Below are 27,251 nucleotides of genomic sequence, written 5' to 3' on the forward strand. Positions count from 1 at the left end.
AAAATTGGAAGTGTCTTGGCAACGTTTCGACGAAGTCCCATTCGTCATCTTCAGGATGGTGTTTTCAGCACGAAGCTGAAGCACGAAGCACGAAGCTGAAAACACCAGCCTGAAGATGACGAATGGGACTTCATCGAAACGTCGCCAATTTTACGCGGGAGAAAACCCGAACAACCAAAGACCCACATACAAATACCCGCGAAAACCTCAGAAAACAAATATCGAACCTCTACGGGGAGGAAATCCACCATCTGACCAGGACCTATGAAAAACTTGAAGTCCAAAGAGCTTCCATTTTATGCGACCTCGCATTCCTACGCAACTGCCGAGATCAAAATCTAATCCCCACATGTTTCCAACTGAAATTCCACTCCAACTCTGCAGCCACCAAACGGATCCTGAAAAGAACAGAATTGGCCCTAATCAGAAATGAACTTCACACAAAAAGATTCCTCCTAGACCGAATTAACAAAGATCTCCTCACACTCCACCTCAAACTCAGCAACAAGATCCACCCCGCACTTTGGGACAAATCCAAACAACTCGCCGTCTGGAGAGCCGAAACACAGACCACCCTCAAGACAGATACACACACCAACAAACTCCGAAGACTACAAGAACGCCAGAAACAAACCCCTCCTCCCTCACAGCCACACATGAAACAAACAGTGCATAACATCTCAGATAGGATCCTCACCAAAGCCGAAACCAATGTCCTTTCCAAAGGATTCAACTTTGCAGTCGCTCCCAAACACATCCCCACTGAAACCATTATATGTGGAGTTGAAACCAGCCTGACCAAAATCAACCCCGACGACGCTAACAGAATCAGACTCGAAATCACCAACATCCTCTGCACCAGCAAGCCACCCAAAAGCAACTTACCCAAAGAGGAACAGACAGCACTACGTGTAACCTGAAAGAAGACACCAGCATAATAATCCTACCAGCAGACAAGGGCAACGCCACGGTGGTTATGAACACATCTGACTACCAAACCAAATTAACCAACCTACTCCAAGACTCCACATACAAACCCCTAAATACAGATCCCACCACCTACCTGGAAAAAACCACCAGATCCAAAATAAAAGCCTCCCCCATTAGCGAAGAGATCCAGCAAAGAATCATTCCCAGAGAGAAATCATCCAGATGCCCCAAACTCTATGGTCTCCCCAAGATACACAAAGAAGGAACCCCACTCAGACCTATAGTCAGCTCCATAGGCTCACCTCTACAAAACCTAGCCAAATTTCTCGCCAAACAACTACAGCCCTATGCAGAATCCATCACCTCACACGTAAAAAACTCATTCCAGTTTATAGAGATCATAAAGAAACAAAGCTTACAGCCCAGCGACCTACTAGTGAGCTTCGATGTCATATCCCTCTTCACCCAAGTGCCTATCAAAGAAGCCTTGACAGCTATTCAAAACAAATATAACCCCCCCAAACACATCTTAGATCTGACCAACCACTGCCTATCCAACACATACTTCATCTATAATGGACAAAAATACAAACAAACAGAAGGAGCACCCATGGGATCACCCCTCTCACCTGTCATTGCCAACCTCTACATGGAACACTTTGAAACCCAAGCTCTAGAAAAATCGGATCACAAACCCAAACTCTGGCTCAGATACGTAGACGACACCTTCATAATCTGGCCACATGGGAAAGAAAAACTGGACAACTTCCTCACACACCTCAACAGCCTACACCCCAAAATACAGTTCACCATGGAAACAGAAGCTAACAACCAACTTCCCTTCCTGGATGTCTTAGTCTACAAGAAATCCAATGGCTCCCTAGGACACACCATCTACCAGAAGAAAACACACACAAACCGCTATCTGCACGCTCTCTCACACCACCACCCAGCACAGATCAACTCTGTAGCCAAGACACTCATCTCCAGAACAAAACGCTTAGCTGACGAACAACACCTAAAACCCGAACTACACACTCTCACCAATGTACTAACATCCAATGGATTCCATAGAAATAAGATTACCAAACTAATCCAAAAAGAAACCCCCACTAAAACACAAGACAGCGAACAAGAAAACGGCAAAGCCCTCCTCCCTTACATAAAAGGCACCACAGACAGAATCAGTAAGATCCTCCACAAACACAACATTAAGACAGCATTCTGCCCAAACAGAAAAATATCCACCATCCTTAGAAACCCCAAAGATAAAATTGAATTAGAAAATCAAGGAGTATACGAAATCCCATGCACCACTTGTCCCACCACATACATCGGACAAACCAACAGAAGAATAAGTGCACGCATTGAAGAACATAAGAACTCAGTCAAAAAAGAGGAACCAACATCTTCCCTGGTCCAACACCTTAAAGCCACAGGACATGAAATTGACTTTAAAAATACCAGAACCATTGCCAAAAGTGAACATTTTAATAACAGAATAATCAGAGAAGCCATCGAGATAGAAAAACGCCCACACAGCATGAACAAGCGAGATGATACCTCCCGCCTACCAGCCATTTGGAAACCCGCCCTTATTGACAAACGACTCCCTAACACAAAAAATGATACCAGACCCACACTCACAAAAACCACACAGGATGTCACCACCACACATCCACGCAAAAAACAAACCCAAAGCCACACCGATGACGAGGCACGACCACAAACCAGAAGCCAGATCACAGCTGCATCATTAGCCACTTTAAACCCCTCCAATCCATACATGAAGCAAACTGACACCCTCCATGAAGAGGAGGCACGACCACGAACGCGAAGCCAAAAAATAGCAAGGCAGCCCAAAATCTTAAACCCCTCTGCAACTCAGACTAACCTGAGCACAACCAAACAGAACACTCCCCCAGCCAATCAGAGCACAGCCAAGCCCCTAACCATTCAGAACACACCTCCACCCAATCAGAACACAGCCAAGCTCCCACCCAATCAGTTCATACCCCCACTGGCAGTTAAAAGGAAGAAACAGCTAAGACCACACATTGCTGCTCGAAGCACGAAGCTGAAAACACCAGCCTGAAGATGACGAATGGGACTTCGTCGAAACGTCGCCAAGACACTTCCAATTTTACGCGGGAGAAAACCTGAACAACCAAAGACCTACATACAAATACCCGCGAAAACCTCAGAAAACATATATAAATATATATATATATATATATATATATATATATATATATATATATATATATATATATATAGGTTGCTAACAAAGAATAAAGAGAGAACTGGGATAGCTATTTCGAGTTCCGTTAACTCTCTTCAGCCAGACTTACTCTTCTGAGATTCGAACCTGGACTTATCTGCATGTTAGGCAGTTGTTATAACCTCTAAGCCACAGGCTCTCTCCCACTCTGTTAGCTATCAGGAGAGAGACAGGAGGAGGAGATTTTTACCTTGAATGTACACCCTGTCAGCCCAAATATGGGAGAAAGAAATCTTCTTTCTTTTTCTTTTCCTTTTTTTTTTCTTTTGCCTGTATCAGCTCAATCTAGAGCCATCCATCTACAGTAAGCCTGGCTGAAGAGAGTTAACGGAACTCGAAATAGCTATACCAGTTCTCTCTTTATTCTTTGTTAGCAACCTAAAAATGTAAAATGATGTCGCAGTTGGTGACTGCTGCTTGTGGATGGCTCTAGATTGAGCTGATACAGGCAAAAGAAAAAGAAAGAAGATTTCTTTCTCCCATATTTGGGCTGACAGGGTGTACATTCCAGGTAAATATATATGTGTGTGTGTGTGTGTGTGTGTGTGTGTGTGTGTGTGTGTGTCTGTGTTTGTCTGTGTGTGTCTCTCTGTATGTGTGTCTGTGTGTGTCTGTGTGTGTCTGTGTGTGTGTCTGTGTGTGTGTATGTGTGTGTGTGTGTGTGTGTGTCCATCCAGAACATTATGCTTGGGCTTGGAATGGTGAGAAAAATAGGAGATGGTTAAAGGGCCCTATAAAAAACACATTTGGTTGGAATCACCTCATGATTTTTCTCACTTCTTGCAGGACAAGTCATATGTTTAAATAAATGTTGTTGTTGTTTTATTAAAAGTTTTTACAATTTAACAGTAAAATCCCTCTCCCACTACCTCCCTACCCTCCCAAAAACCCTCCCCCCCTCTTCCCAGAGCTGAATACAGGGTTAACTAGAACTAAGAATACAAAACATTTAAACTTAAGTAAACCTCAAACAAAAATTACATTAAAAAAACCAATATATATATATATATATAATAAAAAAGTCCAATATATATATATATAATAAAAAAGTCCAATATATATATATAATAAAAAATACTTATTATCTTAAACTTTAAACTTTAAACATAAATTGTTCAAAAGCTAAATAATATCTTTTAATATCATACTTATACTGTATAAAGTTTATCCATCTTTTCCACACCAAGAGATATTTCTCTTGCAATTGATCTTTCAAATAAGCCGAAATTTTTGCCATTTCAGATAAATAAGAAACTTTAAAAAACCATTCCTCCAAGGTAGGCAAAAATTCCTTCTTCCAATATTGTCCTATCAACAACCTTGCCACTGTAATTAAATTTAACATTAAAATAATTTCTTTATCATCATAATCAACAATAATGCCTAACAAAAACAATTGTGGAGTGAATTTTATCCTTCTCTTAAAAATTTTTTGAATATTCCACCATATCTTTATCCAAAAAGCTTTTATACTTTTACATGACCACCAAATATGATAATATGTTGCATCCAAACAACCACATCTCCAACATTTAGGTTGCAAATTTGAATACATACGAGACATCTTTTGTGGATCAAGGTGCCATCTATAAAACATTTTATAAAAATTTTCCCGTAAAATTTGAGCTTGCGTGAATTTAACATTCCTCACCCAAATTATCTCCCATGTTTCTAATAAAACCAGCTCATCAAAATTTTGAGCCCATTTAACCCTGCAATCTTTAACTAATTCTGTTTCTGAATCCAATTCCACTAATACATCATAAATTCTTTTTATTTGAAATCGACTTTGATCTTTAATTTGTTTCAACAAATTTTCATCCTCTCTAATCAAACCCACTTTATAATCTATCTTCCACCTTTCCAATAATTGTCTATACTGAAACCACGAATAAATAATATTTTCTTGTGCTAATTCATCTATATGTTTTAATTGCCAATTCTTCCCATCCCAATTAAGAAATACTGTCCATCTTCATTCCTTTCCTTATTCCTTCTATTGCATGCCCTGGGATAGCCCATAATGAAATTCTTGAGTCTATTCTATAATATTTCTTCCAAACTCGAAGTAGAGAAATTCTTAAAATATGAGACTTAAAAGCCTTATCCACCTTCTTATTATAAATTAAATAGGCATGCCATCCATATAATAAATTCCACCCCTCCAAAAGGAGTATATCTACATTTGTTAAATTAATCCAATCACTAATCAGTGTTAAAACCACAGAATCATAATACAATTTGAAATTCGGTACCTTGAGTCCACCTCTCTCTCGTACATCTTGCATAATTTTAAATTTTACTCTTGGTTTTTTCCCTGCCCAAATAATAAATAAATGTTGTTTTTGTGTATATATGTTTGTCTGTGTTGTTTTGTGTTATTTCCAAGACTTGGAAAAGGGTCAAAACCCTCTCTGAGAACAACATACAAAAAGGCCTTATTAAAAAATAAATGGAAAAAATATGAAATGAAATATTTGTATGTGGAATTGTTTATGCAAGCAGTTAGAATGGAAGTGAATGAATTAATTTGCTGATAGTTATTTGCTGATAGTTAAGTGTGTGTGTTAGCCCTCAAACCCCACCCCCACCCACTCTCTCCCAGGCTGTGAAAGAAATAGTAAACTGCAGATTTTATTGTTGTAAAAGTAAATTGAAAAGTAATAGTAAATGTTTGCTTGAGAAGAGTTTATGGAAAAAGGAGGATGTGTGAGAGAATTTATGGAAAATACACATGAAGAAGAGAAAACTATTTTTTGGTGGTGAGATTTTTTTCCTGTCTCTTTCGTTTCTCCGATGGCTTTAAGAGCGAGAGAGACAAAAAGAAAAAGGGGGAGCTGTTCGTTTTAAACTTTTTTTTCTCTGCTTAGAATTGTGATTTGAGAAGGGTGGAGTGGATGTGGAATTTGATATCCACTCTTGCAGTTTCAGCTTGCAAATTTTTACTCGAAAGAGGAGAGAGTAATTGTTGGACAATATTTTTTGAGGGGGAAATTGTTGAGTTTAAATTGTTTAGTTAGACCTATATATCCAACAACTAAAAGAACTGACTCTGAATTGTTTTGCTTAGATTTGTAAATGTTTAACCTAGTTAAAGGAAAGTTGTTTCCATCTGAATGGAATGTGATTAAATTGGAACACCCCTGTTTTTGTCATAAAAAAGAAAAGTGATAGATGGTGCTTCCTTCACAACCTTAGAGCTGTTAATGCCTGTATTCAACCTATGGGCCCTTTGCAGTGTGGAACGCCTAACCCTAACTTGATTCCTCAAGATCATGAAGTAATGGTAATTGACTTAAAGGATTGTTTTTTCTCCATTCCTCTATGCCCCCCTGATCAGGAAAAGTTTGCATTTACTGTACCTGCAGTAAATCATTCAGAACCTAATAAATGTTATCACTGGATAGTTTTGCCACAAGGAATGCTGAACAGTCCCACCCTGTGTCAGTTTTATGTTGTTGCAGCATTGGCTCCTTTTCGCAAATGTTGTAATCTTATTCTGCCCCAGCTTTTCCTCATTTGAGCCTACCCAAAATTATTTCATTGGTCAATTTACAGCAATTGTTAGACACCCTTAATTGGGTTTGCCCATATTTTTCTTTGCCTCAGTCCATTATTTGATTTATTGACCAAGGGAAAACAACCTGGAGATCTCATTGTAGTTTCACCTGCAGCACTTACCACGGTTGAACAAATTAATGACATCTTGAGTACTTAATTTGTGGACAGAATTCCACATAAAAATTGTCAGTTAACACTTTTGATATTTACTTACCCCACACCCCATCCCAAAATGTTTTATTTTTTATCCAGGTGGTTGCTGAAATAATAACTTTAGGACACACACGAGCTTGCCGTCGGAATGGGACATTTAATTAATATTGTTCTTCCTATCCCAAAATCTGATTTTTAATTTTGTTTTCAGAATAACTTATCTCTTCAGTGCTCTTTAACTAACTATATAGGCTCTATTTCATATCATCTGCCTAAAGATCCTTGACTTGCTTGTTTAATGACTTTTTCCTTTCCTGTCTGCCCACTGCTTTCTCCTTCTCCCTTGCCACAAGCTCCTACTGTTTTTTCTGATGGAGGGAGAGGAGCAATTGCTTACAAGTATTCTCATGATGATACCTGGAAACTGTCCTACACTGCAATGCAGTCCTCACCACAACACTCAGAATTATCTGCTGCTATTTTAGCTTTCCACACCTTTTCTCAACAGCCTTTTAACTTAATCTCTGACTCTCATTATGTGTGCCAACTTATTTTTAATCTTCCAGGTGCTTATATCACGCCCAGGATCGACCCCAATCTCATGGCTTTGTTTTTAACTTTACAGCAGCTGCTACAAAACTGAAAGCATTTATATTTTATTTCTCATATACACAGTCACTCCTCCCTTCCTGGGCCTCTATTTTTTTTATGTCTTCCTAATCCCTGTGGTTTTGTCTCTAATCAACTATGGCAAATGGATGTTACCCATGTTCCCTTTTTGGCTCCCTGGAAATATATTCATTTATCTATTGATACCTATTCAGGAGCAATTTGGGCCAAGCCTCAACAAGGAGCAATAGCTGCACATGTTATTTTTCATCTTTTTTCGGCCATTACTGCCTTGGGTAAGTCCTTTTCCTTAAGAACTGATAACGGGCCAGCCTATTCTTCAGTGGCCTTTTTGCAATTTTGTACAACCTGGAATATTGTTTTTACTCATGGCCTTCCTTATAATTCCATGGGTCAAGCCATCATGGAACGTGCTAATTGGTCCTTTAAGGACTGCTTCCACACAAACAAATAAAAAAGAATGGATCTAGGGTACCCAATTTGTCATGGGTAACACAATAGGTTTAAAAAGTATTATTTATATTAAACCAATTGAATGTTTGCATTCAAAATTCCACCGCTTATCAGAGACACTTTCAACAGAAAACAACCTTGCCTCTGCCTCTGGTATATTATCGGGCATTACCAGACAAAGCATGGTTGGGACCGGTCCCTCTGATCACTTGGGGGCAAGGCTATGCTGCTGTGCTTGCTCCTACAGGACCTTTGTGGATTCCAGCACATTACGTTCGCCCAGCCAGGGATGTCGTGGCACCAGTCCCTGGAACCGTTCCCAGAAATGGCAAGGGTGACTCTACAGATGGCACAATGACCAATCTGATCCCAGCATGCCAGTTGGACAGTGACGTGGGAAGATGTAAAGAACTTGACCGTCAAAGCACAGGCAGTGCTGCAGCAGCAACAAATAGAGCAAACCCCCAAGAACCTGTGCGCTGCCATTTTTGCAGTTTTAACTGCAAATTCCTTAGCCATCATTTGTTTGTGTCTGATCGTTAATATCTGCCCTTTGACAACAGCAGCTGTCATCCCACCCAAACAATCATTCGAGCAATGAATGAAGCAAAATCTATGGGTGCAGCTGGCTAACATCACACAAAATGATGTCTTTTGCTTATCTGAAGCATATGACATGGAAAATTTGCTTTTTACATGTTTAGTCTCTGTTTGCACCCCTTCTACAGTAATTCAAAACTTCACTGGCTATAGCATAATTTTATTCAATGGGAACTTTAATTATAAGGCTATATCTAGCTGGGGGTTTACTGCTTATTATCCACCCCCTGACGTTATTGCTTTGCACACCCCGGTGGTAGCAATCCCTGCAAATAGAACATGTGCAAAAATAGTTAATTGTACTTCTTCAAGTAAAAAACCTCACTGTCATCGCATTAGCTCACCTGTTTTAAACTGCACAGCTTTTGAAGAGACTTCCTTTCATTTTGGACATGTTTGGCTTCTGCAAGGATGGTTTTTTACATGTGGTCAAGAAACTTTTAATTATATTCTTGCTAATATTAGTGAAGCACAGTGTTGCCTCAGCCAGCTAATTCCTGTTTTGCTTTCCAAACAACAAGTTAACTCGAACCGTTCTCGATGTGGGGTCATGCTAGATAGCACTTGTGACTCTGAGACAGCCTTACTTAATAAAGCAGAATATGTAGCATTGGCTATGTCTCTAGTGGGTGTGCCAGGACTTGCTGTTCATGCTCACCTCAACATTAATGCTATTTTATGTAATTTAGCAGAAACAATTAATGATACTTCTTCAGCTATTTCAGCAATCAACCATGAGCTGCAAGATTTGAGAAAGGCTATTTTGCAAAATCACGCCGCAATAGATTATTTGCTTCTGCACCAGCATTTGGGTTGTGAAAGTTTTGAGGGAATTTGTTGTTTCAATATTTCTGATAATTCACGAACCATCCAGCACCAAGTTGATATTTTACACAATTTGGCCTCTGATTTCAAAATGGATACTTTAGGATCTTGGTGGGAAAGCCTTTGGGCTTGGTTGCCCACAGGATTACTGGGAAATATCCTACGTTATTTGGTCATAACTTGTGCTATTTTGATTGGTGGATGCTGTTTTGTGCAATGTATTCCTTCCTTTTGCAATATATGTATCAGAGCTTTTAACCCCAAATCATCTCTCACATTGCTTCAGGGTCAAGTTTTAGCCCTGTATAAACAACTGCAAGGATGCTCCTCTCCTGATTATAATCCTTTTATTAACCCCTCTTACAACGATATTTCATCTAACAAAACAAAAAAGAGTGAGATGTAGAGATAGGGGCCAGGTAGAGGTCGGGAGCAGCAAACTGCCACCTCCAAAGCCTGCATGCCTCTTCTCTCTACATGATCTCATCCCTTCACATCACCATGGCAATGTGGGAAACTATCCCAGGCTGGTACAATGACCTCACCTGCCTGATATCAGCTAGGTTACATCAACAGGATGTAGCAACAAACTGCTCCCTGTTTGGGACCTCCTGGCTTATATATTCTTAAGGATTGGTAAGGAGTTTAACCAATAAAATTCTATTGCTACACTATTGCCATGTTAAACTTTTGCTGCTTGGAAAACTGTATAAAAGAATAAACACTGCGAAGGCGGTCAGCCATATTTGCACCCTGCAATGACTGAGCACTGATTCCTTCAAAAAACGAGTTAAATAGTTCTGCTTTCTCCCTATTGCTAGTCACCTTCTTACCACTTTCACCCACTAATGGACCAATCGTTTCTTTCACTTTTTTCTCGTTTTTTACATGTTGAAAGAAGCTTTTTTTTTTGTTATTTTTGACTTTGGTCGCAAGCCTTAGTTCATTTTGAGCCTTGGCTTTCCTCACTTCATCTTTGCAGGCTCGGGCTATTTGTTGACATTCTGATTTAGTTATGTGCCCCTCTTTCCACTTTCTATACTTGTCCCTTTTATCTTTCAATCTGTCAGAGAGTGCTTTATGCAGCCATGCTGGTTTCTTTTGAGAGCTGTTATTTTTCCTCTTTGTTGGTATTGAGCTAGACTGGGCTTCTATTATCTTGCTTTTCAAAATTTCCCAAGCTTCTTGCATTGTTTTCCCCTGGAGGATTCTCATCCATGGAATCCTTCCCAAGACCTCTCTAAGTTTATTGAAATTAGCTCTCTTTTGGGGAACCCCTTAAAACCTTGAATGGGAGAACTTGGACCCCAAGTCTTGTCTAGAATGCCTGCAACCAATTTCTCTTAATAAAGATGCCTGTTGGAAGGAAGATTCCAAGAGTTCTGTCTTCTTAAGATGCAAAGTGGGGTGGGCCCTTACATTAGACAGGACTTTGAACTGGTAACACCCCATGGGGCAATTAAATGTGGTCTTCCATTCATCCCCTTCCTTAATTCTCATGCGATAGTAAGCTTCCCTTAGGTCTAGTTTAGAAAAAAAATTCCCTTTCGAGAGGTGTGACAGCATGTCTTTCATGAGGGGCAGAGGGTATAGGTTGCTTTCACTGATTGTATTCAGGGCCCTATAGTCCACAAATAAGTGTAAAGAGCCATCCTTCTTCTCTCTAAAGAGGAACGGGGCAGCCACTTTAGGCTTGGCTGGCTCAATGAACCCCTTTTCTAGGTTTTTTTTTATGAATCTTTCCATTTCCTCCTTCTCCTTTGGGCTCATGGAGTATAATCTGGGCTTCGGGAGTTTTGCCCCAGGCTTGAATTCAATGGTACAGTCTGTGGGTCGGTGGGGGGGAAGCTCATCCGCCCTCTCCTCACTGAAAACTTCAGCAACGTCTCTGTATTCCTCTGGTATTTTTGGTGGTCCCTTTTCCTCCCCCATGGATGCTTTTTCTGTTCTTGGTTCTTGTAGTCCCCCTTGGGGTTTTAAGTCCATAGGGTCCCCCTTCAGGAATTTGATTTCTGCCGTCCTCCAATTCACCCAGGGGTTCCAATTTTTTAAGCATTCCATCCCTAGGGTAATTGGGCATTCCATGCCTGGGATCACCACACACATTATGTCCTCCTCATGTTTGCCCAGGGAGAGGTGTATTGGTAAAGTGGCTAGGGTAGCTGTCACCCCCCCCCCACTATGGATCCATCTAACTGGCCAAATGAGATTGGTTGTTCCAGTCTCCTCGATGGGATGCCCAGATTCCCCACTAGTGTTGGGCTAATGAGGCAGCGGGTGCAGCCAGAGTCTATTAAGGCTTTCACCTTCACGGCTTCAGGCATGGGGGGAATTAATATAGTTACTGTCTTGAGGATGGGTGCAATGCATCCATTTACCAAGGGTTCATCCACCGGCCCTGCGGTGTAGGCTGGAGTTCTTTCCCCCTGATGAGCGGAGGTGGGGGGTTCCACCCCCTCCATCATTCTCATGGCAGTTTCTCTTGGCTTAGCTGGAGACTTTCCGGATTTGCTGATTGGGGATCTGTCTGGGTTGTGCTGGGGGGCTTTGGAGTGGCATTCTACAGCTCGATGCCCTTCTCTTCTGCATTTGAAACACCCCATTTGCATCTTGGCTGTGGCCAATGGTTTCACTGGTTCGTGTTGTCCATGATAGTGGCTGGCTAGGTTTTACAGAGGCACCCAGACATAGATAAGCCCTTTGTAATACAGGCGGATGCAAGTGATGTGGCAGTGGGGGCTGTTCTATTACAAGAAAATGATGAAGGAGCATTGCAACCCTGTGCATATACATCCCAAAAACTCATGGAAACAGAACAGCGCTGGCCCATATGGGAGAAAGAGGCATACGGGATACGTTGGTCATTACTCACGTGGCGCCAGTTCCTTGAAGGCAACAAAATCCCTTTCCAGGTGTGGACTGATTACAAAAATTTGGAAGCCCTGAAAACACCCAGGAAGCTCAACCCCAAGCAAGCCCGCTGGTCCCAGCATTTTCACCAGTTCCAATTTAAGCTTAAATATTTACCGGGGGAAAAGAACTTCCTGGCAGATGCACTGTCTCGCATGCCCCAATATAACAGCACGCGAACCACAGACTCTAAACCGATGATGGCAGAATCACAACTGGCAGCACCAGTAACCACCAGAGCCCAAGCTAAAATAAAATTACAACTGAGCAGGCAAACTGGAATTGAATTCCGGAAAAGTTTGGAAACAGATGAATGGTTCCAGAAAAACAAAAATGTGTGCACAATGAGAGATGGGTTGCCTTGGGTAGGGAAAAAGTTATATATACCAACAACCCAACAAGTCACATTCATGCAGCTTTGCCATGACACAAAATCAGCAGGGCATTTTGGATTTGGGAAAACTTTACACTTAATTAAACAGCAATTTTGGTGGCCATCCATAAAAAAGGACATAGAAAGCTACATGGCCAGCTGCCCAAAATGTGCAACTGCAAAGAGGTTGCAAGGGAAATCGCCAGGACTATTACAAACAGTGGCAAGTCCCTCAGCCCTGTGGAGAGAAATAGCCATGGACTTTATAGTGGAATTGCCAGAAAACAATGGGAATACTGTTGTCTGGATGGTCACGGACTTGTTTTCCAAACAGGTGCACTTTATCCCTTGCCAAAAGATTCCCACCGCAAAAGCCTTAGCGAAACTTTTCGTCCAGCACATTTACAGATTGCATGGGGCACCCCAACGCATCATCTCTGATAGGGGAGTGCAATTTACATCTGCATTTTGGAAGGAATTTTTATCCCTTTTAGGAACCACTCAGGGACTGACATCTAGCCATCATCCACAAGGGAATGGGGGGGGGGGGCTGAAAAAATGAACTCAGTACTTGAGCAATATTTAAGATGTTTTCTTAATTTCCAACAGACCAATTGGGCGGACTTACTCCCTTTTGCAGAAGTTGCCTACAATAATGCAGTCCACTCCATCACAAGTTACACTCCTTTTCAAATAGCCAACGGTCAAAGTTTCAACCCCATGCCAGAATTAACCCCAAACGAACCAACAATCCCTTCACTGAAAGAATGGATGGAAAAACTACAAAACACCTGGCCAATAGTTAGAAAAGCACTAGATGAAGCTAGGCAGGCATACAAAGCACAAGCCGATAAAAAAAGGGTTGAGCCTACACCATTCATTATAGGAGAAATGGTGTACTTATCTACAAAATACCTAAAGTCCCTACAGCCCTGTAAAAAACTTGGACCAAAATATATAGGACCTTTTCCAATTAAAAGAATCATAAACCCAGTAACAGTAGAATTAGAATTATCAAAAAATCTCAGGCAAATGCACCCAATTTTTCATTGCAGCTTGCTGAAAAGAGAGCATCAGACATTCTTACAGCCAAAAATCCCCCCCCCCACTTCCAATCATGGTGGAGGGCGAACAATACTTTGAAATAAAGGAAATCCTTGACTCTAGGAGATATCATGGAGCGACTCAGTACCTAGTTGCATGGAAACACCTCCCTGCCTCACAAAATGAGTGGGTCCATAAACGTCATGTCAGAGTCCCGAAGCTATTAAAGAAGTTTCACACAGAGTATCCTAACAAGCCTGACTAACTTTTATACCTGTTTTGTTTTCTTTCAGGTGGATCTACCTAATTTTTAAGGGGGCAGGATGTCAGAATCCAATTATATTTCATCTCTAGTTATTAACTATAGAAAACCCCATTCCTGCCTTCCCTGAATTCTGTCATACGATGAAGGGAAGGGGGTGAACAAAGGGGCTTTATGGCCCTTACTTCCTTCAGTACACTTCCAAGAGACTGGATGTGGATACCATCAAAAGGACTAACCATAACAATGGGGCTATTAGCTTTCATGTTCTCCTCTCTGAAGTTTACCTCCTGTCGGCAGTGAGAGAAAGGGGGTGGGAATGTAATGCCTGGGACTGTTGCTGGAAGAAGGGGGTGATGGGGGGCTACTGGGGAACCCTTAAAACCTTGAATGGGAGAACGTGGACCCCAAGTCCTGTCTAGAATGCCTGCAACCAGTTTCTCTTAATAAAGATGCCTGTTGGAAGAAAGATTCCAAGAGTTCTGTATTCTTAAGATGCAAAGTGGGGTGGGTCCTTATATTTAGAATCTTTCTTCCAATAGGCATCTTTATTAAGAGAAACTGGTTAAAGGCATTCTAGACAGGACTTGGGGTCCAAGTTCTCCCATTCAAGGTTTTAAGGGGTTCCCCAATAGCCCCCCATCACTCCCTTCTTCCAGCGACAGTCCCAGGCATTACATTCCCACCCCCTTTCTCTCATTGCTGACAGGAGGTAGACTTCAGAGAGGAGTATATGAAAGCTAATAGCCCCATTGTTATGGTTAGTCCTTTTGGTGGTATCCACATCCAGTCTCTTTGAAGTGTACTGAAGGAAGTGAGGCCCATAAAGCCCCTTTGTTCACCCCCTTCCCTTCATCGTATGACAGAATCCAGGGAAGGCAGGAATGGGGTTTTCCATAGTTAATAACTAGAGATGAAATATAATTGGATTCTGACAGTTGAATTCCAATATTGCATGATCACTACCTCCCAAGGTTCCTGTGGCTTCAACACCTTCTATCATTTCATCTCTGTTAGTGAGAATTAGATCCAAAATGGCTAATCGTCTAGTTCCCTTCTCTACTCTTTTGGGAGACAAAGTTGTCTGCTAGGTTTGTCAGGAATCTGTTTGATCTTCCACTTGGTGCAGAGTTTGTCTCCCAATTAAAGTCTCCCATTACTATTGTGATGTGCTTCCTACATACCTTAGTTAGCTGACTAGCAAAAAGTTCATCTATTTCCTCCTATAGTATGCACCTATGGCAATGTCATTTTTTCTCCCTTTTATATTGACCCAAATGCATTCAAGACAGTTTTCGTCATTGTTGTGCTCTATTTCTGCGGAGATGTAGTTATTTCTTATATAGAGAGCAACTCTACCTCCTCTTTTATTTGATCTGTTTCTTTTAAATAATTTAAATCCCTCTAGCCGTGTGTTCCATTTGTGGGTTTCATCCCACCACGTTTCTGTAATGGCAACAATATCATATCTGCCCTCATTGATCTGAATTTCTAGTTCACCTTATTTGCTGTTCATACTCTGTGCATTGGTGTATAGACATTTGAGTCCTTCATGACCGACCCTGTGTTTACTTTCTACATAACCTGAGTGGTGCCTGAGTTCCCCTATTGTCTTACCACCTATTTGGTTAGTGCACTTTGTGTGGCACTCATCATTAAAAGCTTGATTTTGCTTGACAGCATGGTTGGTATTTTTGTCCACACACATATCTATGTTACATGCACTCATAGCCCTATTGTTTTTAGATTGCCGGGGACAGGGATGCTCTGCATCGATTAACTCACTGTCCCCGCTGTTTAGTTTAAATTTCCCTCCAGAAAATCTGTGAATTTATAGCCGAGTAATTCAGTCCCTTTCTTTGATGGATGCAAACCATCTCTTTTGTACATTTTTTTCATGGGACCAACTACTGACATCATGACTAATATATCCAAAGCCTTTCCCTTTACACCACTCCTTTAGCCACATATTGAATTGTGCTATACACTGTCCTTTTCCATTTTGCTCTTTATACACTGGTAAAACCTCTGAAAATGTTAGCCTACAGCCTATTTTGCTAAGTTCCTGCCTCAAGCTCTGGAAATCGTTCTGCACAGAGAGTACATCTTTTTGGGACAGATAGTGCCAAGATGTACAATAGCCTCCACATCACAGTCCTTGCTGGTATTCTTAATTATTTTAGAAATACGCTTTTTATCCCTACTGGCAGTAGCACCTGGGAGACATCTGACCTCTTTTGAAACCTCTGTGTCCTTTCCTAAATGTACATCCCTTATAATTGAATCACCAACCAGAAGGTGGCTTCTCTTTTTGGATGCCTTTCTGTTCTTGCAGGACTGGTGTGTAATACCTGATTCGCACTTCTCCCTGTCGGAAACAAGTTCTTCATCTCGATCCACGATCCCCTGCTTATTTGAGTTATCATCACAAATACCTTTACCTGTCTCCTTAATTTCCCTCTTAAGGTCAGCAACGGCATTGTATCTGTTGTGCAGGGACACAGCGAAAGCTTTGTGTTTATGGTTCACAGCTCTCACCCTGCCAGATCCCACGGTTGTCCACACTGCCCTTCTCCTGAAGGATCTTTGTGGTAGAGGGGACTGATAGTGCAGAGGCTCAATGGAGTAGAAGGGCTGAACTGGATACCTAATTTCTGCCTGAAGAGCACAGATTACAGACCCTAGATAGATAATCTGTCCTTGTAGACTAGTGATTTGTTTACAGATAGGACAGTTTCAAAGTTTGAAGAGGGTACTGCGAAAAACAGCTGCAAAGCAAGTGTTGCACTGTACTAAGCCAGACATTCTTAAATACAAGGAATCTCAGACACACTTGCCCTGAATGTACCACTGCTGTTTATGACTTTTAGTTACATGATTCGCACGCTGTTAGGCGTGCAGGCCACTAATTTTGCCCTCCCTCATTCTTTTCACTCACAGTTGTAAAATTCCAAGCAAACAAGTAATTCCAAGCAAGCAGTTTCCAGCAAACTCTGGGGAGTTAAATGCAATGAAGTATCCAATCAGTAGGGCCTTTGCTAATTTTGCCCTCCCCCCTTCTTTTCATTCACAGTTGTAAAATTCCAAGCAAGAAGTTCCAAGTAAAATTCCAAGCAAGCAAGTGTTAGCATGAAAGGAATAGTTATAACCTATTTGTGGACACAGAGAGAATTAATAGTAATAATCAGTGTAGTATTATGCATTATTTATTCTTATGAGTGATTTAATATGGAGTACACTCTCCAGTATGAAAATGTTATCCTTTCTATTTTTTAGGTGCAGGTATAGATAGTGTACCCAAATAAATGTTGTAACATAGAAGTGGCTTCCTTATGGAGTCGCTGTGTGATAATTTAAAAGATCCTAAAAGATAGGAAGAATGCTACTGTTAATCCTCAAAATAAAGCAGCTAGTGTGATTTAGTTTCCTTTTGCTTTGTCAACTCAGCAAGATACTTGTTTCTTTAGGGAGTCTATACAGAATCTGACACACAGTCTGATACTGTTTTTGAATTGAGAGAGAGAGTGACTGGCTCAAAGTCATGTGGCTGGCTTTTTGCCCAAGGGGAGACTAGAATCTGGGTTTTCTTACTCCTAGTCAAGCTCTTTTACCACTGATGGATCTCTAATGATTTATGGTAACAGTGGTCATGTTCCAAAAATCATCATTGTTGTCATCACCATTATCATCTCATAATATATATCAAGGATAATTATATACTTGTAAAAATTTATATACTCCTAAGAATTATTACACAGATTGAACAATCTCTTACACTTGAATATTATAAATACTTTTATGACAATTTACCTTTCAGCTAATCCACCTTTAGTAAGACTTGAAATGATAATAGGATCAAAAGGCTCTTCAGTACCAGAAATAGTGATCCCAAGAGGTCCTCCATATCTCTTGAGCTCAACAGTATAAATAATTGTTCCTGAGCTCTCTTGTTCATCTGCAATACATGCCAAGAGGATGCAATTGGTCTCTTATAAAGGAATGAAAAGAATAATACATTCAGAAAAATGATCAGCACACACATCCTCAAACTGTTATGCTTCAGATACATATCTAGGCTATTACTGCCTCCTATGTTGATGACTACAGGTGAGGTTACAGGTAACACCAGCAAATATCCTTCCTTGTTTATAGAAACAAAACCAGGATTTTAAACCTAATATATCTGTAAAAATATATACAATTTCTTTCTAGATGTGATGATTCACAATCAGGGGAGTGGTGAATTGGCCAATGCAGTATCTCAGTAAAAGGTAACTAAATGCCCTTAAGAAGTTAAAGCAAAGATCTGGGAAACTTTTCCATAAGCATATCCAACACTCCTTTAGTTCAGTTTAATATAAAGCTGAGCCAAACATACCAGACATTGCTATTTGAACATCAGTTTTGACTTCAGCATCAGAACTGGACTCAGTTTAGTATCTTAACTTGTTATTTTAAAAATTGGGATAAAAGCAGATTTTAGGCCAATGGGTTCCAACAGTAATGCTGATATAGTTAAGGTAAGAATTTTTGTTAGTGTTTGTTTCTCTTAAATATCTGTATGAAGCTCTATCAGCGCTTCTGGTTCATATATGATTTGAAAATGATTTAGAATTCTTTTTATCTAGGGTAGAAAGATTACAATTAAGATGAATTTAACTCAGATATTGATTTATATTTTTATTATTTTTTCTATTCCACATAGTTATTTCACTGTGTTGAATGCCTTCATGTACGTATGCATATAGTGTGTGGGTGTTTGCAAAAGAAGACCTTGACTTATGACTTTGAGCCTGGAATTATGATTGTAAGTCTTTGTGATTGTTAAGTAGGTCATCAAATAACTGGACTTGACTTTATGATATTTTTTGAAGCAGTCATTAAGGGTTGTTGTTGTTAAATGAATTCCATGGTGTTAAGTGAACACCGTGTTTATTAAATGAATTCATTTTATCCAAGGAGTGTTTTTTCCTGGGAATCAGAAGTAAATGCCAGAAACTGGCAAAAAACATTGAGAATTGCATGACTGTGCAATAAAGGTGAACCAGTTTCCAAGAATTCAAAATGCAAGCACATGACTATGGTGTGTGTGTGTGGGTGGGTGGGTGTCTGTCGTAAGTACAACATCGGGTCACAAAAAGTTGTTGGGATCAGTCATAAGTTGAGGACTACTTGTATACATATATACACATTTATTATTTGATTGTTTTAAAAAGTTAAATTATGAAGAAAATTCTTGTTGAAAATACCTCATCAATCTTTTTTCATAGCAGTGAAAAATAATATGATCTTGCATAATCTTACTACTCTGGATTTATTTATTTCTGAAAAAGTATTTCAATTTGTTTAAACTATACTTCTTTGTATACAATATACATATTAGATTATTGTGGATTCATTTTCCATATTTTACAATCTTTTGTTCATCTATTTATTCCAATATATTCAAAAGTGAAGCTAGCACAATTCTTAACATTTTGACGAGGGAGTTAAGTAGTTATGTGTGTTTATATGAGGGAGAGGATCTGAATAAATATGGTGTCTTTTAAAATAGTCAGCTTTTTAAAAAATTCGGAAATTCTTGAGACAACATTTTTGGGTATAACATTTTTTTAGGGGTACTGAACTGGCATGGGATAAATATACAAGATCCAAGCAAAGTGACTTTCTTCATTTCTCAGAAATTAATGAGAAGGTTTTATTCTTCCAATCTTGACAAGACGGAACACCAAAGCTGTCATATACTGAAAAATGACTGAACGCTTTCTCCATTGAATATTTTACTTATATTGCATCCCAAAGGCATCTTTATATATACATAAAATGTTTCATAGCTCACTGTGAATACCAGAGTTATCTTCATCCTTGCGAATTTTTAGTTTTACAAGTTCCTCACAATGCTGCAGGATTTGAACAGCATCTTCCATGGAACAGTTGTCCAGTCGAATATTGTCTATGGCAAGCAATTTATCACCTAGTTCCAACGTCCCAGTTCTATTCATAAGTGGAATATATTATGTGATTAATGTTTTAAACAAGCTGAGTTGGATATTCATGCAAATAATGATAGTTTTTTAAATTTAAGAATAAAAGTGATTTTTGCTTTACATATATGAAGTAGCACATAAAACCATTTTATCCCAAGCACTTGCTTTTACAATCACAGAATACTTAAAAATCCAAGGAGTTTGAGAACTGTAAGCTCACAACATAATCTTTGTCACCTTGTAAGCACTCACCTATGGGCAACACTTCCCTTCTTAATGTCTGAAATAACAAGAGGATCTCCTGGTTTTCGACTAGATGGAGCTGAAATACAGAATACACAAATAATTGCAGTTGAAATAATCCTCCCATAATTTGCATACAAGCATATCCACATGTTCTTTCTCTTTGGGGTAAGCAATTTATATGATGTAAAAAAGAAATTAGACATAATAAGCCAAACAAATTGAAGTCATGAAATAAATAAGAATCTTTTGAATGTTCCACCAAATCTTAATCCAAAAAGCTTTTATATTTCTACAAGTCCACCAAATATGAAAATAAGTTGCATCTAAGCTTCCACATCTCCAACATTTGGGCTGTAAATTAGGATACATACAGGACAGCTTTTGAGGATCCAAATGCCACCTTTAAGACATTTTATAAAAATTTTCTCTTAAATTTTGAGCTTGAGTAAATTTTACATTTCTTACCCAAATTGTCTCCTATGTGTCCAATAGAATTGGCTCTTGAATATTTTGTGCCCATTTTACCATACAGTCTTTAACTAACTCCGTTTCAGAATCCAATTCTATTAAAACATTATAAATTCTCTTTATATGGGCTCGAGTTTGATCTTTAATCTGTTTTACCAAATTCACGTCATCTAAAGTAATACCAACCTTTTGATCTAAACTTCACCTAACTAACAATTGATTATACTGAAACCAAGAGTGTACAATATTTTCTTGCTTCAACTCAGCTAAAGATTTTAATTGCCAATCCTTCCCAAACAAACTAAGTAATTCCTTATAAGAAATCCTATCCAAATTAACACCCCTAAATACCCTTTCTATCACGTGTCCAGGAATCCCCCAAATTGGAATTTTATAATTTAACTTATAATAATACTTCTTCCAGACACGTAATAAAGAGTTTCTTAAAATATGAGATTTAAAAACCTGATCTACTTTTTTATTATAAATTAAATATGCATGCCATCCATATAATAAATCCCATCCTTCAAGATTTATTTATCCTTGCCATTCCTCCAAGCTGGCATCTTAAAATATGCCCTTCCGGTGGATCAAGCAGCTACGATGGCTGCTTTTCACAAAGCAGCCCATTCCTGGGTCGTGTAAAAGCCGCGGGACTTTGACAATCAGCTGTCCCGCAGCTTGAATCTCTTCTCTGGGAGAAAGGGAAGAGAAGAGCCGCTCAGGTAGAGGTAAGAGCTCCCCTGGATCCCATAATTTCGGGGATCGGAGGGTAGAGCTCCCTCAGAGCCTGAGCCAACTCCGCGCTCCAGAACGCCTTTGTCCCAAAGTTCTGGGATGAAGAAAAGCACCGCTCCCACATCTGCTTTTTTTGGAGGCTTGTGAGTATTCAAATGCAGATGGAGCAGACCAGGAGAAAGTGGATTTTTTTTGTTTACTTTCCCTTCTGAAGAAAGGGAAAGTGAAAGGCAAAATGGCAACTGTCTTTCTTGTTTGACTTTGCAACAAAGTTAAAAGTTCATGTTTTAAATATAGAGGCAAGAATTTTGTTCCTCTTTCTTTCTTTTTTTTCCTTCTTTCTTTCTTTTTATAGAGGCAAGAATTTTGCTCCTTTGAACTTAACAGAATGGCTTCAAAACGTTTGGTCTCTGTCCCTAAAGCTTCTATCTCCTCCCCAATGACTCAGCCTGCTTCTCAGTCTAAACCAAAATCACCCCCACCCTCTCCTCCTCCTGCAATCTCTCTCAAAGACTTACAAGAGGCTTTAAAAATGAATGCTTTGGATATTAAAGAGGAGGTAAAAGATCTTATAATTGCAGAGAGGGCTATTACAGAAGAATTATTGGAGAAAAAGAACAAGCAGGTCAGAGAAGACATATTATTTGCGTTTTCAGCTCTTGCCCTGCATATTGAAAGGATTGACGATAAAATGGAAGAGATTACTGAAAATGCAGCAAAACTGGAATTTAGAACGGAGGAAGTGGAGAATAAGATAGAAGTTACACAGGATGAACAAACTATTTCACAATACAGAGAAATGGAGTTCTCATTGCGTATCCGGGGACTGAAAGAAAATTCCCAGGAAGATTTGAAGATGCTTATTGTTAAAGATATTGCTTTTAATCTTGGATGGAGACCAGAAGTAGTTGGGAATGAGATAGAAAAAATATTCAGAGTTAACTCACGGGTTGCCAGACAGAGAAATCTATCAAGAGATGTGGTTATTTACTTTTCCAGAAGATCTATTCGTAATGAAATTATACAGGCTTTTTATAAACAGAGGTTCCAAATTGCAGCTCAAGATGTGATAATTTTAAAAGAAATACCTCCAAAAATTTTAAGAGGTAGAAAAGATTTTACTTTTCTGTCTGATGAGTTAAAACGTCATCAAATCCAGTTCAGATGGGAGATTCCAAGAGGAATAGTAGTGAATTATGATGGAATACGTTACAGATTAACTACAGTTTTAAAAGCAAGAGATTTTTATCACTCTATTCTAAAGGCAAGACCATCTTCATCTCCACAAACAAGGATAATTGAAGAGCCCGTTATGGCAGGAGCTTCCTCATTGATGGTCATGGAACAAGTGGTGTTGCCTGTACAGAATCTTGAGATAAAAGATCAAAGGATGACACGAGCTGCCCATAAACGCAAAGAAAAAGAGCAGCAGCAGAAGAGTGGCGATAAAGTACAAGGAATGGTTACTACAGAGCCTGTGGGAGGGGCAAGATCTAAAAGATCTTCGACAGTTGATCTTCAGGCTATGCTTCAAAGGCTTCAGGCCGGTGTAGATGGCCAAGTTCCTGACCTGGAATGTTAATGGCTTAAACTCACCTAAGAAACGGAGAAAGATCTTCTACTATTTGAAACAACATAATAATGACTTGATATGTTTGCAAGAGACTCATATAACTTCAAAGGACTCAAAATATCTGACAGATTCTCGTTTGGCATCACATTTTATAGCTCCAGCTCCAGGGAAAAAAGGGGGTGTTGTAATTTATGTGAAGAAAAATTTATCGGCTAAATTAATTGAGGTTGATCTTGAAGGAAGATATGTCTTTGTGGAACTACTGTTACAAGGCAAGAAAGTTCTTATTGTTGGATTATATGCCCCTAATCAACAACAGAAGCAATTCTATAAGCTTTTGCATGGGAAGATATCCCAGTTGGATTATAAATCTGTAATTTTGATGGGTGACTGGAATGGAGTTTTGGATATAACTATAGATAAAAAGAGCTCTTCAAAAAAAAAAATCATTCAAATTAAATTACCCAAAACTTTTTTTGATTTGAAAGAAGAGTTGGAACTTATTGATATTTGGCGAGAAAAGAACACAAGTGATAGAGATTTTACCTTCTATTCGGATAGACACCAGTCATTTTCAAGGATTGACTTCTTTTTGATTACTAGTGATTTTCTTTCTAGGGTGAGAAAGGTAAAAATCTTTCCCAGGACCCTTTCAGACCATAGTCCTGTGTGGATGGAGCTATACTTGCAAGATGGGAACAGAAGGCCTTGGAGACTGAATGAGAATTTGTTTACCCGGGGAGAGTTTGTACAAAAATGTAAAGAGTATTTAAAGGAGTTTTTTGCTTTAAATATGAATAAGGGTACATCGATGCCCATGGTCTGGGACGCCAGTAAGACGTATATGAGGGGAATTTTAATTCATTTAAATAAAGTTTCTAGGGATAAAAGGATACAAAGACGTAGAGAAATAGAAGATGAGATTAAAATAAAAGAAGAAGCGCTTGCTCTTAACCCAACTGATAATAACTTAAAGGTTTCTATAAAGATGCTTAGGGGACAATTTAATATGTTGATGGCAGATCAGGTGGCTACCAATTTGCGTTATATTAGACATAATACTTTTTGTAATGCGAATAAGCCTGGGAGGTGGTTGGCTTATCAGTTACGAAAGAAACAGAAGGCTAGGATTATAGAGAAAGTAAAATATAAAGGTACTGAGGTTTTTCAGCAAAATTTGATTAAAAAGAGTTTTTTAGATTTTTACACAAAACTATACTCAAGTGATAATATAAAGGGAATGGATATAGATAAATATTTACAATCAGTACATTTTCCTAAACTTTCTGAGGAACAGCAAAATGGGATGAATTGTTTAATTACTGTGGAGGAAATTGGTTTAGCTATCAAGCAGTTAAAGGTGGGAAAGTCTCCAGGAACAGATGGATTGACGTTGACGTATTATAAAAATTTATATGAAGAAATGTTGGGGCCATTAAAGGAGCTTTTTAATAGTATCTTGCTGGGAGCACAAGTTCCTCCTTCTTGGAAAAGAGTGTTTATATCATTGATTCCGAAGGAGGATCAAGATCTTATAGAGCCTAAGAATTATAGGCCGATATCATTATTAAATGTAGATTACAAGATTTTTACAAAAAATTTGGCAAATAGATTAATGCAGGTTATGAAGGATTTGATTCACAGTGATCAATCAGGATTCCTAACAGGCGATACATGAAATATAATGTTAGACAAATTATTAACTTAATTGAGTATTTGGATAAGAACAACCAGATTCCTGTGGCTTTTATATTTTTGGATGCTGAAAAAGCCTTTGATCAATTAGATTGGCAATTCTTATTCTCACTGGTAGAGAAAATGAATTTTGGGGATAATTTTTTACATGCACATAAAGCTATATATCAGCAACAATCTGCTCAAATTGTTGTTAATGGGGCATTGACTGAGACTTTTAATATTGAAAAAGGGACAAGACAAGGATGTCCATTATCTCCATTGTTATTTGTTTTAACATTGGAGATTTTGTCGATCCAGATTCGAGAATCAACGGTAATCAAGGACATAAAGATAAGAAAAAATGAGTATAAATTATGGGCTTTTGCGGATGATTTGGTTTTGATTTTGGAACAACTGATTAGAGCGGTTGATTGTCTATTAGAACTCATAACACAGTATGGAAAAGTTTCTGGTTTTAAAGTCAATAACCATAAGACTAAGATATTATCTAAGAATATGTTAGCCAATGACAAGGAAAGTTTGGTTAAAGCCACAGGTTTTCAGATGGTGAAAAAGGTTAAATATCTGGGAATATTTAACTGCCTCAAATGGAAAATTGTATAAAAATAATTATGAATTACTATGGGCAAAAGTGCAAAAGGATTTAAATGACTGGAAAAAACTGCAATTGTCACTGTTGGGGAGAATTTCAGCTGTAAAAATGAATGTTCTACCAAAGTTTCTTTTCTTGTTTCAGATGATACATATTTTAAAAAAAGATGTAAATTTGGAGGAATGGCAGAAGGGTATCAATAAATTCATTTGGGCTGGGAAAAAACCAAGGGTTAAGTTTAAGATTTTGCAAGATGCCCGAGAAAGAGGAGGACTTAAAGCATCTAACTTGAAATTATACTATGATGCAGCCGCCTTAACTTGGATAAGTGATTGGCTTAATTTAACAAATAAGGATATTCTTGTTCTTGAAGGGTGGGATTTAATGTATGGTTGGCATGCATATTTAATTTTTAATAAGAAAGTGGACCGGGCTTTCAAATCACATATTTTGAGGAGTGCCTTACTTCGAGTTTGGAAAAAGTATTATTATAGGTTAAACTATAAAATACCCATCTGGGGGATTCCTAGACATGCAATTGAGGGGATTTCTAAGGGGATGAACTTTGATAAAATTTCGTATAAAAAATTATTAACTTGGTCAGGTTCGGATTGGCATTTAAAATCTCTAGATGTATTAAGGCAAGAAAATATTGTACAGTCATAGTGGACAGGTGGACTGTAGATAAGAAAGAAGGAATAATACTAGAAGATGGAAATCTGGTTATTCAGATTAAAGATCAGAGTCAGGCCTATATAAAAAGAATTTACAAAACTTTAATAGAATTAGACTCTGAAACAGAATTGGTTAAAGACTGTATGATTAAATGGGCTCAGAATATCCAGGATCCGATTCCATTGGACTTATGGGAGACAATTTGGATTAGAAATGTCAAATTTACACAAGCTCAAAATTTGAGGGAAATTTTTTTTTAATTGAAAATTTTTAGATTTTACAGAACAATACAAATCCCTTCCCCGAACCCCCCCAACCCCCCCTACCCTCCCCCGACCTTCCCAGAGTTGGATACAGGCTTAATTAAAATTTTTCAAAAAGTCTTAAAATAGATATAAACCATAAGCAAATCTAAATACACTAATTAAACAGATTATAAAATAATTAACAATAATATATATATATATATAAAACAAAAATACAAGGAAATACAAGAAAATAAGAAGAAAGAAAAGAAAAGAAAAAAAAGAAAAAAAGGAAAAAAAGGCTATAAAATCTATATAATATCTTGAATTTTAAATATAAGTTATTGAAAAGCTAAATAATATTTTTTTATATCCAGCTTATATTGTATGAAGTCTATCCATTTTTTCCATACCAAAAAATACTTCTCTTGCGATTGGTCTTTCAAGAAAGCCGAAATCTTTGCCATTTCCGCCAAATAAGAAACTTTAAAAAACCACTCTTGCAGGGTAGGCAAAGATTCCTTCTTCCAATATTGCCCTACTAACAACCTTGCCGCTGTAATTAAATTTAACATCAATGTAATCTCTTTAGTATCACAATCAGAAACAATACCTAACAAAAACAATTGTGGGGTAAATTTTACCCTTCTTCTAAAAATTCTTTGGATATTCCACTATATCTTAATCCAAAAAGCTTTTATATTTTTACATGACCACCAAATATGATAATAAGTAGCATCCAAACATCCACATCTCCAACATTTAGGCTGTAAGTCAGGATACATACGAGACATTTTTTGTGGATCAAGGTGCCATCTATAAAACATTTTATAGAAATTTTCCCTTAAATTTTGGCCTTGTGTGAATTTAACATTCCTCACCCAAATAATTTCCCAGGTATCTAATAGAACCGGTTCTTCAAAATTTTGTGCCCATTTAACCATACATTCTTTAACTAATTCTGGTTCTGAATCCAATTCTACTAACACCCCATAAATTCTCTTAAT

General features: G+C 38.4%; 1 protein-coding gene across 9 annotated transcripts in view; it reads right to left on the bottom strand.

Moving 5' to 3' along the window:
* The window catches only part of GRIP1 (glutamate receptor interacting protein 1), a 562,796-nt gene that overhangs the window by 69,395 nt on the left and 466,150 nt on the right, over positions 1-27,251 (bottom strand). For 5 of the 9 annotated variants that reach the window (XM_039342266.1, XM_039342268.1, XM_039342260.1 and 2 more), the window contains 3 exons: positions 20,262-20,331; positions 19,862-20,016; positions 17,833-18,010 (listed from right to left, as the gene is read on the bottom strand). In XM_039342266.1, coding sequence (XP_039198200.1) covers positions 17,833-18,010; positions 19,862-20,016; positions 20,262-20,331 — 403 coding nt within the window. The remainder of the gene's footprint in view (positions 1-17,832; positions 18,011-19,861; positions 20,017-20,261; positions 20,332-27,251) is intronic. The other 4 variants (XM_039342264.1, XM_039342269.1, XM_039342261.1 and 1 more) reach the window with 3 other exon arrangements.

The sequence above is a fragment of the Crotalus tigris genome, unplaced genomic scaffold (genome assembly GCF_016545835.1).
Source record: "Crotalus tigris isolate CLP2741 ecotype Arizona unplaced genomic scaffold, ASM1654583v1 scf7180000017782.1332974, whole genome shotgun sequence".
NCBI classification, from domain to species: domain Eukaryota; kingdom Metazoa; phylum Chordata; class Lepidosauria; order Squamata; family Viperidae; genus Crotalus; species Crotalus tigris.